General features: G+C 43.2%; 2 protein-coding genes across 13 annotated transcripts in view; one reads left to right on the top strand and one right to left on the bottom strand.

The window, feature by feature from the left end:
* Window positions 1–18,222, bottom strand: part of IL1A (interleukin 1 alpha) — a 379,947-nt gene that overhangs the window by 250,543 nt on the left and 111,182 nt on the right. The window lies entirely within an intron of this gene.
* Window positions 109–11,869, top strand: LOC138160795 (interleukin-36 alpha-like). 12 transcript variants are annotated; one of them, XM_069087545.1, is made up of 10 exons: window positions 112–360; window positions 1,973–2,092; window positions 2,220–2,372; window positions 2,662–2,788; window positions 3,024–3,039; window positions 3,116–3,168; window positions 4,670–4,696; window positions 6,894–7,001; window positions 8,924–9,060; window positions 11,031–11,869. In XM_069087545.1, exons 6-10 carry the CDS (start codon window positions 3,135–3,137, stop codon window positions 11,259–11,261), a joined length of 537 nt encoding a protein of 178 aa, XP_068943646.1. In that variant the 5' UTR covers window positions 112–360; window positions 1,973–2,092; window positions 2,220–2,372; window positions 2,662–2,788; window positions 3,024–3,039; window positions 3,116–3,134; the 3' UTR covers window positions 11,262–11,869. The 12 variants fall into 12 exon arrangements, with proteins under 12 accessions (XP_068943656.1, XP_068943655.1, XP_068943646.1 ...); XM_069087544.1 differs by having other exon boundaries at window positions 2,657–2,788; XM_069087549.1 differs by having other exon boundaries at window positions 112–382; window positions 2,657–2,788.

Below are 18,222 nucleotides of genomic sequence, written 5' to 3'. Positions count from 1 at the left end.
GAACAGCCTCAGATATTTCTTTTCTTTTCCTTCTTTTTTTTGCCTTTTGGAGGGCAATGGGGTTAAGTAACTTGCCCAAGGTTACACGGCTAGTTTTTTTGTGTGGGTGTTAATTGTCTGAGGTTGGAACCGAACTCAGGTCTTCTGACTACAGGGCCAGAGCTCTTACTCACTGCACCACCTAGCCACCCCTCAGATATTTCTTAAGCTCCAGGTTGGGTGGTGTCCCCAGCAAAGCTACAGAACCACCCAGTTTTTCAACAGGATAAAAGACCAAGCAGCCCCATAAAACCTCACTGGAGGGTAAAGAATCCAGCACAGCCCAGGAGCTCTGGAAATTCGAGAGAGCAGGTGGATCAGGTACCTTTGACCCCTCCAGCAGGTGAAAACTGTCTGTGTCTAGATCTTTCTCTCCCTACTGGCCCTTGGGTTCCAAGGATGGGTGTGAGTCTGAGCCTAAGTATTTCTATTATCAGGATGTTTTGGTTTTTGCTATAGGGTCCATTATGGCCCATGGGGGTTGCAGATCCCTTCCCTGCTCACTGGGAGTGGGTTCTGATGGCTGATGAGCCTGGCTCAGTGTGGAAACTCTTAATGCCTTATTTGACTAAGATGGGAAAACTGCAACATTGGCAGAATGGGAGCATATTCCTGAGGGATGGTCTGTTGTCCCGCCTGTGGCTCTGGTGGAAATGGAAATGATACAAATATTACAATATTTACAAATATTTTCTTATTTGATCCTCACAACAACTCTAGAAAGTAGTTATTGTTATCCTTATTTTATAATTGAGGAAACTGAGACCAATAGGAGTTAAGTGACTTGTCTAGGGTCCCACAGCTGGTAAGTGTCTGAGACTGGATTTTGCAAAATTGGTTGGACTTGATGGGTAGTGCGATCTTTTGCAGCTTTGTGTGTATGACCTGTGTCCACCCTGGAGAGGAGAAGGCCAAAGGTCATTGTGGGGGTGATACATCTTCCTAGACCAGTTTTAGAGGATCCAGAAGTCATGTATATGGGAACACGAGTGCCCCTTAAATTCTAAGCAGTGCATGGAAGACACTTGTGTGTCCCATAGCATTTTATTTTCACCTACACCTGTGACAGAGCCTTTCTTATTCCCCCTGGCTGCTAGTGTGTCTCCCTTCCCAAACTACTCTAAAATAAATTTGTATATATTCTGTATCTTCCTATGCTAACAGTTCTCCCTTTATAGAAATGTGCTAAAAATTTGATTTTACTTAATTCTGAAAGAAATCTACATTCCAAAGAAACACCCTGTGTTAACTTTACAGTGCCCTGCTCTCTCTCCCCCTCCTGCCTCTTGGTTTCAATGCTTTGCTGCCTCTCTATGTCCTCCCACCAAAAAGAAACAGCCTCCCCCCACTAAAATTGAGACTCATAGAGAAAGCAGAATGTTGGAGGAAGGAGAGGACCCCACTGCTGTTGTGGTATGGGATGCTTGGCTTGAGAGCTCCCGTGCTGAGGGAGAAGACCTTGGCCCCACTTTGCCTGCCCTTCCTCCTGTCTGTCTGCCATCTGGTACAGCCTGTCTGTCCTCTGCTGTCTGTGTCCATCTGGACCCTACAGGCCCCCCAGCCTCTGCCTCTGTTCTTCCTCTAGGTTCTGGTCCTCATCTCAGCATTCTCTTTTTCTTATTCTCGCTGCTCTGTCCCTGTCCTTGAACTGTGTGCTGGCCCCTTCCCTCCACAGGAGGCAGTCCCCTTTCTGCCTCCATCCTTCCTTCCCCAAGTTCAAGATAAATTCACGTTACTGCCAACTACTCTACTGTCTCAAAGATAACTGTCCGTGTGTGTACATGATATATCCTCTGTTAGAATTTAAGCTGTTTGAGGGCAGGCATGGGGCTTTCCATATTGTAGAACTGCTTGTTGTTTGTTTGATTGAAGGCTATCACACCCCCTCTAACCTGTAAATAGCACAATGTCTATATTTTTTTGTTTCTGCCAGGTGAGACAGAACTGTGGCCCCTCCCATCCCTCATACATGCTTGTCTGGGCTCCCAGGATGGGGTAGGGGGAAGCCTCTCCTAGGATCACTCAGCCCTCCACAAAGGGAGACATTTCTATGGTAATCCTTAATTGGGAGTGGAGAGCCAGGGTAAATAAAGAGATATTTTATATATATATATATATATATATATATATATATATATATCTTGGGATTTTTCAAAGTTAAACTAATGTGCAACCTCCAGGGCCCAGCCCAATTCCTCCCACTGTGGCTGACTCAGCCCTCCCCACCCAACCATGTCATCAGCATTTTCTGGCATCATTGGGAAGAGCCTCAGATACTAGGAGGTGTTCCCACCCAAGCAACAGAACCACCCAGTTTTTCAACTGGATAAAAGGTACAGTGACCCCAGAAAAACTCACTGGAGGGTAAAGAATCCAGCACAGCTCAGGAGCTCTGGAAATCAGAGGGAGCAGGTGAAGGTGCCTTTGATCCCTCAAGCACCTGAAAACTGTTTGTGTCTGGATCTTTCTCTCCCTACTGGCCCTTTTGTTCCAGGGATGGGTGTCCTTTATGGCCCATAGGGGTGGCAGATCCCTCCCTGCTCACTGGGGGTGGGCGCTAATGGCTGATGAGCCAGGCTCAGTGTGGAAACTCTTAGGGATGTGTTTGTCTGTGAAGGGAAGGTTGCAACATTGGTGGGATCCTGGAATGGGAGCACATTCTTGAGGGCTGCTCTGCTGTCCCATCCTGTTACTCTGCAGTGTATGGAAGATGATGCTTGTGGTCAGCGGGGGACCTCTGCTCAGGAAGGTGAACCCCAGGGGTATCAGAGAAGATGAGCCATTGAGAATCTGTTTAGTCCAGTAGCCATAACCTGCTGAGACATGACCAGGGGGCTTCCTCACTCTAGCACAGCTAAGTGGCATACTGGAGTGCTTAGCCTGGAGTCAAGAGGACAGGGAACAAGCATTTATGAAGCTCTAGTTATTAAGGTTGCTAATAAATTCTTCTTTCCTTCCCTCCTCTCCCACACCTTTCTGGATAGACCTGCTGAGGTAAAGGTAAGTATGGGGCTATACCTGGGTCAAACCCTGAAGAAAGTCCTACAAATCCATTGCCTTCAATCTCTCTTTACAGGAGCAGAGAGAATCTTATCATGAGTAGAAGGAACCACAATCCACACAGGCCAGGTAAACAACAACATGGCGGACACTGACTCTGCGGCTAGCCAGCTGTGGGGCAATGCCAAGACCACTCACTGCTTCTGAAGTTAGGGGACCTGGGTTCAGATTCTTGCTCTGATGCTCACTGCCTGTGTGCTCTTGGATAAATCATTTAACATGCCGGGCCTCAGTTTCCTCATTTAATAATAACAATAACAACTAGCATATACATAGCACCTGCTATGTGCCAGGTTCTGTGCTAAGAACTTTACAAACATTATCTCACAACAACTCTGGAAGGGAGGTGCTGTTATTATCCTTATTTTATCATTGAAGAAATTCAGACAAATAGAGTTAAATGACTTGCCCAGGGTCTCACAGCTGGTAAATGTCTGAGGCTGGATTTTGCAAAATGGGTTGGACTTGATGGTCACTGTGATCTTTTACAGCTTTGTGTGTATGATCTGTGTCCATCCTGGAGAGGAGGAGGCCAAAGGTCATTGTGGGGTCATAAGTCTGCCCAGACCAGTTTTAGAGGATCCAGAAGTCATGCAGATGGGAACACATGAGAGCCCCCTAAATTCTAAGCAGTGCATGGAAGACACTTGTGTGTCCCATAGCATTTAATTTTCATCTACACCTGTGACAGAGCCTTTATTATTCCCCCTGGCTGCTGGCATTTATCCCTCACCAAACTACTCTAAATTACAGTTTGTATGTATTCTGTATCTTCCTATACTGGCAGTTCTCACTTTACACAAAGGTGCTCAAATTGGGCTTTACTTCAAAATTCCAAAAGAAATCTGCATTTCAAAAAAAGACCTTTTATTAACTTTCCTGTAGAGTGCTATGCTCTCTCCCCCTCCTGCCTGTTGGTTATGGTGCTTTGTGGCCTCTCTATGTCCTTCTCCCACCAAAAAGAACTGGCCCTCCCACCTCACCCCACCCCTGCTAAAACTGAGACCCACCAAGAGAAAGTTGGAGGAAGGAGAGGACCCCACTGCTGTTGTGGTATGGGATGCTTGGCTTGAGAACTCCCATGCTGAGAGAGAAGACCTTGGCCCCCTTTGCCTGCCCACCCTCCTGTCTGTCTGCCATCTGGTACAGCCTGTCTGTCCTCTGCTCTCTGTGTCCACCTGGACCCTCCATGTCCCCCCAGCCTCTGCCTTTGTTCTCCCTCTAGGTTCCAGTCCCCATCACAGGATGCTCCTTTTCTTGTTCTTGCTGCTCTGTCCCTGTCTTTGAACTGGGTGCCCTTTCCTTCCACAGGAGGCAGCCCCCTTTCTGCCTCCATCGTTCCCTTCCCCAAGTCCAAGTTAAATTTATGTTACTGCCAACCAGTCCACTGTCTCAAAGATAACTGTCTGTATGTGTACATGATATATCCTCTATTAGAATTTAAGCTGTTTGAGGGCATGACTTCTACATTGTAGAACTCCTTATTGTTTGATTGATTTATCATGTCCCCTCTAACCTGGGAATAATACATTGTCTATATTTCTTTGTTTCTGCTTTCACTGTTTTTCAGATCTCACGTGCCGAATCAGCCAGGAAGGTAAGACAGAGCTCTGGCCCCTCCCATCCTTCATACATGCTTGTCTGGGCTCCCAGGTTGGGAAAGGGGAAGTCTCTCCTAGGATCACTCAGCTCCCCATTGACACCAAGCCCTCCATGAAAGGGAGACATGATAGGTCCAATTGCCCATTTCTACGGTAATCCTTAATTGGGAGTGGAGAGCCAAGGTTAGTAAAGAAATATTAAGGGAGCTTCTCTTGAACTCAAGTTTCCTTGTTCAAGTGAACCAGCTCTTGGTGGATGTGGGGAAGGCCCTGTCAGTGACATCAGAAAGATCCTGGAGAATGGCCAGGGTGCTGTGGGCTTGGAGAAAGGCAAGGGTCCTAATTTCCCTCAAAAGGGAAAAGAACAGGATGTGCTCTGCCAACTCCAGGCCAGTAAACTTTTCTTGGATTTCTACAAAAGTGTAGAAAGAGCCATTTAAGCGATGCTTGGTGAGCAGCTAGAGAAAGAAGCAGTGATCACAGGTTGTTAGCGTGGCTGTAAAGAACACAAGTCATGGGAGACTAAATGTATTCCCTTGTTTGATGGAGTAACTGGCATCAGGGAGATGCCACATAAAATTCCACTGAATCTGGGAAAGCAATAAAGGATCTCATGCTATTCCTGTGTGGAAAGATAGAGATGCTGCTTTGAATATAGGACAATTAGAATTCAGATGGATTCAGAATTGGTTGGATGTCTAGACTCAAAAGAGGATTCATTAATGGTTAGCTGGATAGAGGATCAGCCCTGGAGTCAAGAAGACCTGAGTTCAACTCCAACTTCAGACATCTACCAGATTGTGACACTGAGCAAGTTAGTTAACCCCATTTGCTTCAGTTTCTCCTCTGTAAAATGAGCTGGAGAAGAAAATGTCAAACCACTCCAGTATTTTTGCCAAGAAAACCTCACTAGGGCTGTGAAGAGTCAGATATGACTTGGGTAACAACAAATCCAAAATTTTAAAAAAGTGAACTTGGAAGGAGATCTCTAGTGGAGTGCCGAGGGATGTGTTCTTAACCCTGGGCTGTTTAACATTTGTGTCAATGACAGATGGGATGCTTCTCAAGCTTGTAGTTGATAAGAAGCCAAGGGAGATAGTCATTGCCCAGAAGTATAAAATCAGGTTTCAAATAGAACGTGGCAGGCTAGAACATTGGTCTAATGCAAAATCTAGGGATGAATACAAAGTTCTATTCTTAGATTTAAAAAATTGTCTTAAAAAGTACTAGGTTGTGTTCTTAAACAGTCCTTTGCCTGAAGAAGATCTGAGACTGTCATTTAGTAAGGACTTGAATAAATTGTAGAGAACTCAGAGAAGGGAGGCTCAATTCAGTGTCTTGATATTGATAGAATTGAGATGACAGGCAGGCACACACACACCCATACTGAGATAATGACAGGTGGACACACTCACACAAATACACACCCCTGATGTGATATGGGGATGCCTTAGAGAATCAATCACAGCTTCCAGGAATAAGGAGGTGATTATGACCCTGTCCTCACACCTGGAAGGCTGTGTTCCTTTTGAGGGATGAGGGAGGATATTGAAAAGCTGAAAGCAGTCAGATGGAGGCAGCTGCATGAGGACAGTTTGAAAAGACTGGCAAGCTTTAGGATGGAGAAAAGAAGACTTAGTGGGAAAATAGCTGTCTTTAAGTATTGAAAGGCCAACCCTGGGGAGACAGATTAGACCCATCTTGTTTGTCCCTGAAGACAAAAAGAAGAGTAAAGGGTACAGTTTACAAAGGGGTATATTTAGACTCAATGTCAGGACAAACCTTCCAACCATTAGAACTGGTCCCAGGTAGAAGTGGGCTGTCTGCTGGGGTGATGGGTCCCTCATCACTAAAGGTTTGTTTATTTGTTTTTAAGGAATGGATATTTGCTGGACCATCCTCAATGTTTGGGAGTGAGTTGGATTAGATGGACTTTAAGTTCCTTTCCATTTCTGAAATTGTGCATTTTACTCCTTCACAATCATAGCTCTTTGGTCATCATAGTAGGGATTTCTATATAGGGGGAAAGTGGCCATGTGTAGACTCAGTTGGGACTGTACTCCATCAACATGAATCCATTCTTCTCCATGTGCTGATAGAAAATTGGCAATATTTCTTAAAATCAAACCATTTAATCAGCTTTAAACCTCATCAGCCGATGACATTTGCATTGTAACAATTTTAATTTTAAAGCACTGAAAAAGCCTTACACTGGTGAAATTCGTGACATCAATCAGCAAGTGTTGGTCCTTCAAGGGAAGACCCTCATAGCAGTTCCTAATGATGGAAAGGTCCACCCAAGTGAGTAGGAATCCTGAATATATTTTCCCTTTCTCTGAGGCAGCCTCATGCTTTGGCTGACCCTCCCTTGATAGTGTCCCCCAGCATGGATGCCTGGAGGTCAACCAATTCCAGGGATGACTCGGGCAATTATTAGGCATAAAGGGTGGAAGAAAAGGTAATTCCTATGGCAGTCAGTTTAAGATGGTAAGGGAAGGGGCAGGCTAGTCGTTGTTAGAGATAAACTGTGCTCTTTCAGAAGACAGAGACAAAAGATCAGGGAGAAGAGAGGGGAAATTCAGGTGGATTGATATTTTGCAATACAACCTGGGAGGGTTCCAGTGCCAGGGAATTATGGGAAGAATGGACTGAGAAGAGTGGGTAATGGGAGGAGTCTAGGAACAGAATGGAGCACCAGGATGGAGCAAATGGATTTTTTCTAGGTTGCTGACATCCAGGATAGAGGTGGGGCTTCCTCCATGTGGCATGCCTTTACAGGCAAAATAGGGTGGCACAGTGAATATAGCAAAGAACTTGGTACTAGGGAGAATCGTGTTAGACTACTCTGTTAGACACTTAATACTTTTGTCACCTTGGGCAGTCATGAGACATAAGTGGGGCTCTATGAGCCTCATTTTCCTCTTCCGTAAAATGAAGGGGTTGAATTTGATGACCCATAAGGTCTTTGCTAGGTCTAAGTCTATAACTTCATTTTAGCAAGTTGAGTTTAACTGCCCCAGGGAATATGTCAGTAGATGGTTCTGGGAGATGGAATGCCCTACTCCTCATGTCCTGGGCATTATGTCACTTTTGTTTTTGTTGCAAGTAGGGAGATGATCATGATGGGGTGATTACTCCAAGCTTCCCAATCTTGATGAGAAGTTCGGGGCCAAGATATTATCTACCTATTGCACATCAGCTATTTGCTTGTAAAAGTACAATGTGTTTCTGGTGCTAAGGATAAAAGAGATTTTTTGCTAGTCATTCTAGGAGGAAGTAGTCTTACCCTAGAACAAGAGGGTTACAGTTGATGTGATCTCAGCCAGCTTGTATCCCATTCCACAAAAGGCTATTTACATCAAAGACAATTATGCATAATGAACAAACATTACTATCAAAGTAAAACAGTAATTAGGGAAGTTATACCCATCAGTTTGGTCAGAAGAATACATATAAGACATCATCTTTGGGATTTGGAAGGGAGGTGAAATCTCAGCTCAGTCAAAGAAGGCACAATCTCGCCCAAGAGGTCTTCTCTTAGTAGCCTTTGAGAGTGTAAGTTCCTGGAAGCAATGAATACATATTTGGGGGTACTAGCTCCTCCTGGGCATTTTCTGTTTGCCAAAAATCAATTCCTTCTTTCATTCCATTTCTCTCTTTCTCCCTTTCTCTGCTTCTCTATCAGAAGTTTTTCAGCTATTAAGTAGTCATGTCTCCCTCATGTATGCCATACCCAGCATCACAGGACTATCTTTCAGGGCACTGCCAAGCCTTCCTGGCTAGGGTGTTACCTGAAGGGAAATCAGAGAAGGAAAATTTCAGGCATGTCTTATGGGACAGTCTAGGGGATTGTTCTTGTGTGAAGTCAGAGTCCCTTCCCCTGTGAAGAATGTGTTCTAGAGTTCAGGAGCTAGAATTCATGGTAGGGATTCCAAAGTCCAAGGGACAAATTGAATCAATATGAGGACTAGGTCATTGAGCAGATGACTTCTCCATCCAGGAGTGAATGGAAGATTCCCATAGACCTTGGCACTTCAGTTTTCTTCCCTTCCCTAGGCACTTCCAAATCAATATCCCTCAAATTCAAGTCCAGCTGTGGCATTCTCTTCCTCTTCTTTAGATAGATGATTTTCTCCTGTATTACTTTCTTCTTTGTCAGAAACGGATTCTTGATCCTCACACTTTTTTTCACCCTGTGTGGTCACTGATTCTTGTATTCCCAGACACACTGACATGCGCACCATGCCTGGATGGGTCTCTTGAAAAAGACAAAGGAAATCCTATTTACCTGGGGATTGCAGAGCCGAAACTGTGTCTCTGCTGTGTAGAGAGTGGAGGGCAGCCCGTACTGAAGCTGGAGGTGAGTTCCATAGCATCTCCAAGAATTTCAGAAAGGGAAAGGATTTTAGAGGTCACCTAATGCAACCAATACCTGAATTCAATCTCTTCCAAAGTGTTACCAAGTACTGGGGTTTCAGTGAAAACTCTTGGGTTCTGATAAATGAGCTTTTGTCCTATATTTCTCAAACCAGACCATCATGTCATGTCTTGGCCATTTCCAATGCTCATCAACTCTCCACATGCTTTCCAGCTTTTAAAAATATGTTTTCTTCCTGCATTTTAGTATAAGTGCTTGGGGGCATCAACTACCTTACTTGCTAATTTTTGTAACCCCAGTACTTTGCACAGTATTTGGCAGGTGATGATACCTTAATAAATGCATTTTTCCATTCTCTTTTCTTTTCTCCATTCCTCCCTCATTTTTTCTTTCTTTTCTTCTTTTTTCCTCTCCTTTTTCCTTCCTTCCTTTCTTTTTATTTCCTTACTTCTTTTCTACCTTTCTTCCTGCCATTGCCTTTCAAAGCAGCTAATTCCCCTGTAATCTTTAATTATTAATCTGTAATCATAAGATTGTTTTACCTTATATTAACCCTGAAACCTTGCTGCATTAATCATACTTTCTTCCTAATTCTTCTCTGTGCTACCAAGCAGAGCATGTTTAAATCATTCTTCTACATGTAAGACCATCTGAATCTTGAATAAGATGTCATGTCCTCCATAGAACTCTTCTCCTTTAAGCTAAACCACCTATTTCTTCATCTCTTTCTTGAATGGCATGCTCTTTTATCATCATAGTCTTCAGATTTTTTTAAAGTTTTAAAGTTCTTACTGGAATGTGGGGCTCAGAATTGATTGAATGAGAAACATTAACTGAGTGTTTGCTATGTACCAAACACTCTTCTAAACACTGAGTATGCAATAAGAAAACTCCCTGCCCTTAAGGAGTTTACAATCCAATTGAGAAGATGCCATACTTAATGGCATGGTGGCTAGAAAAGGGAGTTATGTTCTGAGAAGTCTCAGGTTTGAGTTCAACACTAGGGTAATCAACTGACATGCCCTTTGAGAGGCAATGGTGGTGGCTAATAATAGGTAGCATTGATAGCACCTTAAGGTTAGTGAAGTACTTTATGGATATTATGTCATTTGATCCTGATGATAATCCTGTGAGATAGGTTCTATTATCGTCCACATTGTACAGATGTGGAAACTGAGGTGAACAGAGGTTTAGTTACTCAGTTAGTGTTCCCTAAATAGCAAATATGTGAGGCAGGATTTGAATTTAAGTCTTCATGATCCAAGTTCAACAGAATTTAGCTCCCAGTGGGAGGATTAATTTGATTAAAATTCTCAGGAGAAGAAGCATTGAAAAAAAAAAACCTAACGCAACCTTTGACTGCATTTAAAAGAGATGCTTTGCAGGAAGGGCTGGATAACAGCCCAGTGGTACTCTGGGCTCTCCCTATTCATCTGGAATATTGTACTTAATTTTGGGCACCATGGTTTGAAAAGGACATTGCTAAAATGGACAGTGTCCAAAGGAGGGCAACTGAGATTGTGGAGGGCCTTGATTTCTTGTCATTTGAGGATTTGTTGACAGAACCTGGTATGCTCAGCCTGGATAAGAAATGATTTGGGTGTTTCAGATAGGAACATTATATCTGTCTTCATGTATTTGAAAGCATATCTTTTAGAAGAGGGACTTGACATTCCATTTGGTCCCAGTGGGGCCAACTGGGATCAAGCAGTGGAAGTTGCCAAAAAAGGCATATTTGGGCTTAATATAGGCATACCTTTCCTCATAATTAGAATTGTCTCAGAATTAGATGGATAGCCACAGGAGAAGATGGGTTCCTAGCTTTTGGAGTTTAAAGTAAGAATTTTTCTGTGTGTGTGTGTTGAACTCGATGGCCATTGAGATTCCTTTCCATTCCCAAATTCTGAAATTCTATAACATCATCTGATGGGCTTTTTCTTCTTGTTTTTCAGGACAGGGACATTATGAAATTATATCATACCCAGAAAGCAGAAAAGTCTTTTGTATTTTATCAAAATGCAAATGGCAACATGTCTACCTTTGAGTCAGCTGCCTATCCTGCCTGGTTTATCTCTAGTTCAAAGGAGAGCAGAAAACCCATCACAATGACCAAGGATGTGGCAAAAAATGATATTCATTTCTATTTCAATTTCAGACCAAGTAGCCTGGCCTGGACCCAGTAGCTTCAGTTCAACAAAAGCCTGCCATGCTTGCACAGTATATATAAAACTTGTGTCAGTGGTAGGAGGTGTGAAATATAACTAGAATGTGTTCCTGACTTCTTAAGACTTAGCATTCAATGCCAGAGTTAAATAAGCTATATTTCAGGCACTAGAGTCATTGATATAGATGTCCTGGGTGACTAAGTCTTTTAGTATCTTAATCCCTGAGACCCATATCCAGTCAATTTCCTTCATATTCTCCAAGGGGGCAGTCTCCCATCTGAACTAGGGGGAAGGTTGACAGAGACATGGAGGGCATGGCCAGGTGGCACTTGGGAATGTTTGTCCTCTGTAATTGCTCTGAAGATGATGCTTTCCAGACAAGACCTGTCCCAGGTGCTGAAGTTTTGTGGCTGTTTCTCAGACCTAAAGCATTAGCAACAAGGATCATGAAGAATTAAAGAAAAAAGTTAAAGACGCTGTCCCCACTGGCCTGTAGAAAGGAACTGAATGAGTTGATAAGAATGTTAGAATTTTTGGAAGAAGATAGGTTTGCATATACTCAAGCATGAAATAACCTGACTAAATATATGTGTGTGTGTGTGTATAATAAATATATATAAAATTCATACTTGCATATTTAATTCATCATTATATATGAGTTTGTGATAAATTTTATGGTTATCTTTATATAAAGCATAAACACAACACACAAAGACACACACACACACATACACATGAATGTATGCATACCCTGACCAGTGTGCAGAGTACAGTTTATAAAGACACTGAATGAGATTTGGACAACCTGGATTCAAATTCCAGCTGTGGCACTTATTACCTGTGTGACTGTGGCCAAGTCACTTAACCTCTGCAGGTCTCAGTCTTCTCACCTATAAAATGAGAGGATTGGACAAGATGGACTCTGATGTTCCTTCAAGTTCTAAATCCAGGGTCTTATCATATCAACACTGAATAGATGTTGGCAGTGGCTCATAGGAAACAGGTGGAACTTTGGCTGTTCAGCCTCATTGAAGGAGAAAACTGGGAGGGGGGACCTCTCCCTTTGGAGATGAAGAAACAGCCATGTTGTGTATCCCCTCAGCTCACAGAGTTTGTTGTAAAAGAGTTAGGATGAGAATCCAGACCTGTCACCTCCAAATTCTGCCCCCTCCACTCCAGCACTTCTCTGCCTCCCTGAGTTATGAATGGTTTGAAACAGGATTCAACAGATGATGAAAGATTGGGCAGAGTCTTATGACAAAGGTGTGGGTGAGGCACCCAGCTCACATCTGCATTTCTATATGAGTGTCTTAGTCAGAGCAATCACTTACCTTGAGCCAAGAACCTGTCTATGTGGATCTCAGTGCATTTTTTAATCTTTATGTGAGAACTAATATTCTCCATCTGCCTTCTCTGTGAAGCCATGTGTGTGTGTGGGTAGGTGTATAAGAGATATTTAGTTCCTTGTTCAAAATTATTCTGTTGCTATAAATGTTATTGTTGTTCAGTTGTGTCTGACTCTTCGTGAATCTGTTTGGGGTTTTCTTGGCACACATGCTGGAGTCATTTTCCATTTCCTTCTACAGTGAATTAATATAAACAGAGGTTAAGCCAGTTGCCCTGGGTCACACAGCCAGTGAGTGTTTGAGGCCATATTTTAATTCAGACCTTCCTAACTCCAGGTTCAGCTCTCTATCTGCAATTCCACCCAGCTGCCCAAGTTTACAAAAGGGATACATACAGGCAGGTTGTCAATTGCACCACACTCTGCCCTGCTCTTACCTCTTGTGCTCTGTCTAGGAATTACCAATCAATCATCACGTTTCAGGCACCAAGACATATCTCCATCCTTTGCATCTCAAACTGGTGGATCCAGGGATCCAGGTGGTTAACATTCCCTTTGCCCTCAAGTACATAGTTCAACAGCCATTTAATTGGATTAGTAAAAATCAAGAAGCATTAATTATATGCATGTACCATAGAATCCAACAATCCAAACATTCCTCAGCCCCATCTCTTTTCAAAGAAAAACTCTCTTGTAGGTTGAAATATCTTTTCTCCCCTTTCAGCCTGACATAGTTGTGGGAGAGGCAACAGAAAGAGTCATTATATTACCATAAACTTCCCTTATCCCAGTGAAGAGAGACAGAGACCTAGACTGTTTCAAGGAAAACAAGAATTTATCAAGTATCTACTATGCACAAGATCCTATTCTAGTTGCTGGAGAGAAAGACACAATTGAAATAGTCTTTTCCTTCAGGGACTTTAAAACAAATGGTTATAGGTGTCAGGGGACTGAGGCAGGAACCTTTAGTGATTCTCATTCATAGCAACATGGGGAAACAGGGCTCCAAAGTGTGGGAGGAGGGAACAGGAAAGAGAGAGCAAGAGAGAGAGAGAGGGAGGGAGGAAGAAAAAGAGGAAAGAGGGAGAAAGAGGAAGGGAGGAGAGAGAGAGAGAGAGAGAGAGAGAGAGAAAGAGAGAGAGAGGGAGGGGGAAGAGGGAGGGAGATGTAGGAAGGGAGAGAGATGAAAAGAGAGACTTGTTTACTTTGTCCTAGGTCAGACCCAACCTTAGTTCTTCAGAGAGACACTAGTACCTTACATTTATAAAATTACAGAGTTCACATAACCATAAGGAGAAAGTTGGTAAGTCATCAGTGGTTATTTAATCCATATCCCAAAAGAATTCCCATTGTAAGACCCATGGTAAGTTGTTATTCAGCCTCTATTTATTGCTCGGGGAAAGTGGAAGACCACCAGTACAGAGTGTGGGAATAGGTCCAGAAAATGGAGACAGGTTGACCCAACCTTAGTTCTGTACATCTCAACCCATCCTTACCCAGGTGCCTAGCTTCAGGTTGGCCAGTTCCTTGGACATCGGTCTAAGAAGGCAAGTCTTCCTAGAGTAACTGTATTTTCACTTTACATATTTCTTATAGATTTCAAAAGCCCTTATAATGGGAAAATTCAGGCACTCAACAGCAAGTCTGGGTCTTTGGTATCCTAGTCTCATTGTGATACCCAAGAATGAAGCTGTGATCCCAGGTGACAATTGAGGGCCCTTTCAAACCTGCAGTTCTATGAAATTCACCACCAGCTGTAGTGAAGACTACCCTCCACTCCACACAGGACAGACAGAAATTGCAGTCCTTTAATTCTGAAGTTAGCATTTTCCCCAAGAGAATACTTATTTCTGCATTTTGTGATGCACAAAGTCTTTGGGAATAGTTAGGAGAGAGAAAACCAGTGATGATGTGAGTCCCAAAGAGGAATGGATAAAGGTGTGGACCAAGAATCCCTCTCTAGAAAAGAGTATGAGTATGGAACAGAATTCCTGCTAAGCATTATAGATCCATGGGACAGAGAAGAATGGGGAGAACCTGTCTCTCTGGGCATCTCCTTTAGTGGATTCCTGGGTAGAGACTTCCAGCTCTCGTGCACTACTGTCATGTTCCCCATCTATCTTCACATCTTGAGTCTCTTCTATCAGGACTTTTGCCTTGTGAATCCCTCATGAAATGGGTCCCATTTTAGCTTTCTTTTTTCATTCCCCTCAGAATACCTTCCAGGGGTCAGGGAAAAGTATTCTTTATACCCATTCCTCTTTTCCAGAACTCTACCTTTTCCATCATCACAGCTGCCTAGATATACTTATCACATGCAAATCAATACTGTCAGTCTATAACATCTGGGGCAAGATGGCAGCCAAAATGGCCTCTCCACCTGACATCTTAGTGAACTTTGTCTGGAGAACAAGACATGACTCCAGACCCCCACACTCTCTAGGTCATTATCAAATGACTTCATGGTAGCATAATGCAAGAACACTGAATTAGGAGGCAGGAGATCTGGGCTCTTGTTCCACCCTTCCCTTCTCCAGGGGAGACTTTGGTCCTTGAAAGGCAAGATAGGTCTTCTTAATTTCATGCCCAGTGTTCTATCCACTGAGCCACCTAGTTGCCTCTGAATAGTTGTGTAAATGAATCACCACATTACAGAGTGCCTGAAATATAACTTAAATTTGATGCTTTGTGGTTTTTATTTATCAACTAACAAAGGATGTGTTTGTGATCATTATCATGTAAGAGCTTCTGTCCAAGTTCCCAGCTCTCCAATAGGCTCAGTATCTGCCCCAAGTGTCTCAGATTGAGACTCAGGTAGATTCTTCCCAGGCATTAGATCAGGTACCTTTCCTAGGAATGGGCAGGAATCAAGGGTGAAGGAATTTATCCTTGGTGAACTTCTGGAGAAGGATCTCCAGATCTCCAAATTTTTACTTGCCTGAATGACCCACCATTCTGCTTCATATGAGTATGGGTGAAGTGACTTTAATCCACTAATTAAGTGCTCCCAGACTAGATATGGGAAAATAGCTGTTGATCTGTATAGCTCGCAAGTGTTTTATACCTGGGAGTTCCCTGTAACAGTCAAATCAAAAGTCCAAATCCACAACCCAAACTCTCCCAGAAAGTGGATTTCAGCATTCTGATGGGTGATAGAAAAAGTTAAGGGATTCCATTTGGGAAGGAGGAATTTGATCATCCCCATGTTCTGTGACCTTCAGCAAGTGTGGTAATATGGGAGATGGGAGGTGGGAATAACATGGCTTCCAAAGACAGAGAACTTGGGTTCAAATCCTACCTTTGACATTTACTGCTGTGTGACTTTAGGCCAGTCATTTCCTCTCAGTGGGTCTCAGTTTCCTCATCTGTAAAATGATAGTGTTGGACTAGGTGGCCTCTCAAGAACCTTTCCATTCTAGATCTCTCCTCCTAGGAAGGTCAATGTTCCTTAGCTTTGATTTTCTCCTCAGTTCAATGGGGCTTGGTAACTAGCTCTTCTGACCTCACAGGAGTGGTAGAAGGTTCCAATGAGATACCCTAAATGTCCTTTGAAAAGTCAAAGAAGACTCTATGAATATCTGGTAGTTTTGTCACCAATACGCCAAACCTGAGCTCATTCAGACCCTCTAGCTTATTTCTGTTTCTGTAATATCAGTGTCAGTATGTGGCAGTGCTGTTGTGGGATGTGTCAGAGGTTGGATTTGAATTCAGGTCTTCTTTATTCCAGGGTAAGCTCTCCATCTCCCTTGTTATGGTGCCTCTCTGAGGAAAGGTGCTGAGAAGTATGGTAGGTAATAAGAATCCCGAAGTGGTTCAGAGTCACAAGGAGTCAGACATGAGTAGGCACAACATTTAACATACACAGAAAGGAAATTTGGGTGTGGGGACACTCACCCCTCCTTCAGTGTTGTCTTCTCCATTAAAATGTGTTTTAATGGACAAGAAGTATTGTTGCTTTTCTATTTGTGTCTCTATCACTTATGACACTGCTTTATACACAAGAAACACCTAAGAAATGCTTCATTCATTCATTTATTCATTCACACCTGCTTCAGTGACAGTTGCTGGATTTTCTCTCTGGTGTACTCTGCCTTGTTCTCTTCTGCCATTTGGGATACCAAGGCCGCCCATCCTTGCACACCTCATCCTTTTCTGCCTTCTGCCCTGTCCAAACCCTTCTTAGTCCATCTGGCCTTAGATCAAGCCCCCTGACCCCATGGGGACATGGCAGGATTGGCAGCAGCATCTGTGGAAGTGTGTGGGCTATGGGCCATAGGGAATCAGTCAGTACAGGATAGACCCACCCAGAGGTGGGTGAAGAAGGGAGATGAAATGGGTTCTTAGGAAAGAGTCAGTGCATCCTCTGAGAGATAGCCCCAAAGATGTTCTATGTTCTCACATTGGGCATGACTGCAGTGTTATCCCCATTTAACAGATGAGAACAATGAGATTCAGAGGGATGATGTGCCTTGTTCATGGTCACAGAAATACAAAGCCACAGTCATGGGTTTTGTATTACAGTTTTAGTGATTCCCAAGTCTAATTCTCTATATGCTATTCCCTTTTGCTTCCCCTATGACAGTGATTGGGGCAGCTAGACCTTGCAGCAGATAGAACATGAGCCCTGGAATCAGGACGACCTGAGTTCAAATCTGCCCCAGACACTCACTAGCAGTGTAACCCTGGGCAAGTCTCTTAACATCAATTTCTTCAGAAGGGGTAGAGAGAGAGGGATAGAAAGAGAGGGAGAAGAGGGAGAGAGAGAAAGAGAGAGAGAGAGAGAGAGAGAGAGAGAGAGAGAGAGAGAGAGAGACGGAGACGGAGACAGAGAGGGAGAGGGAAAGGGAGAGGGAGAGGAGAGGGAGGGTGCCATTATGGCTGAAGAAAAGAGGAAATGCTCCTGTTAAAGGGTATCCAGGGAGTTAACTCTGGGAATCACAGATAATGGAGAGACAGGAGCCCTTGCAACCAGGTTAAATACAATAGCCCACAAGAGATTAAGCACTTTATCAAATCTTCAGAGCCCCCTTCCTTTCTTGATATGAGTTTATATGAGATTCTCTCCTTCCCTCCCTAACCCCCAAAGTGGTTGTTAGTGTACTTTATGCCTGTTCTTGGTCTCCATGTGAATACCCCACCACACACTATTCATTTCATTCAATGATTTTTGCTTCCAAAGTGGTTTATTTTTTATTTTTTAGCAGTCTTTTTTTTTTAAGCAGTCGGGGGTAAGTATCTTGCTCAAGGTTACATGGCCAGGTGTTTCTGGGTGGGTGCTAAGTGTCTGAGCCCGGGATTTGATCTCCAGGTCTTCTCAACACTGGAGCTGGTGCTCTTACTCGCTGTGCTACCTGGCCGCCCCTAGTATATCCCTTTTACCTTCCCCTCTCTTTTCACTCTTCAAGCCCTCAGAACAGAATCAATCGATCCTCACTTATGATCCTCACTTATCTTCTTGGTTTTTCTTATTCAACAACCTTAATACCCTTTGATGATATTAAAGTTTGAAAAGACACATTTCTTCTTCCTCTAATTGAATGTTAGCACTATACCATCATATAGCTTCTTCCAAATGTTCAAATATATTTACCTTTCTATGTTTCTCTGGACTCCTGTGTTTGTATATTAAAGTTT

The sequence above is a fragment of the Petaurus breviceps genome, unplaced genomic scaffold (genome assembly GCF_028583685.1).
Source record: "Petaurus breviceps papuanus isolate PSGF00001 unplaced genomic scaffold, PetGlider_PUasm1.0 182, whole genome shotgun sequence".
Classification (NCBI taxonomy): domain Eukaryota; kingdom Metazoa; phylum Chordata; class Mammalia; order Diprotodontia; family Petauridae; genus Petaurus; species Petaurus breviceps.
This window is presented reverse-complemented; position numbering and strand designations above follow the sequence as displayed.

Coding starts and splice junctions, on each gene's coding strand:
- LOC138160795 (XM_069087555.1), top strand. CDS start 3,135: ATGAGTAGAAGGAACCACAATCCACACAGGCCAG. Junction 3,169..4,669: donor CCACAATCCACACAGGCCAG/GTAAACAACAAC, acceptor ACTGTTTTTCAG/ATCTCACGTGCCGAATCAGC. Junction 4,697..6,893: donor GTGCCGAATCAGCCAGGAAG/GTAAGACAGAGC, acceptor TTAATTTTAAAG/CACTGAAAAAGCCTTACACT.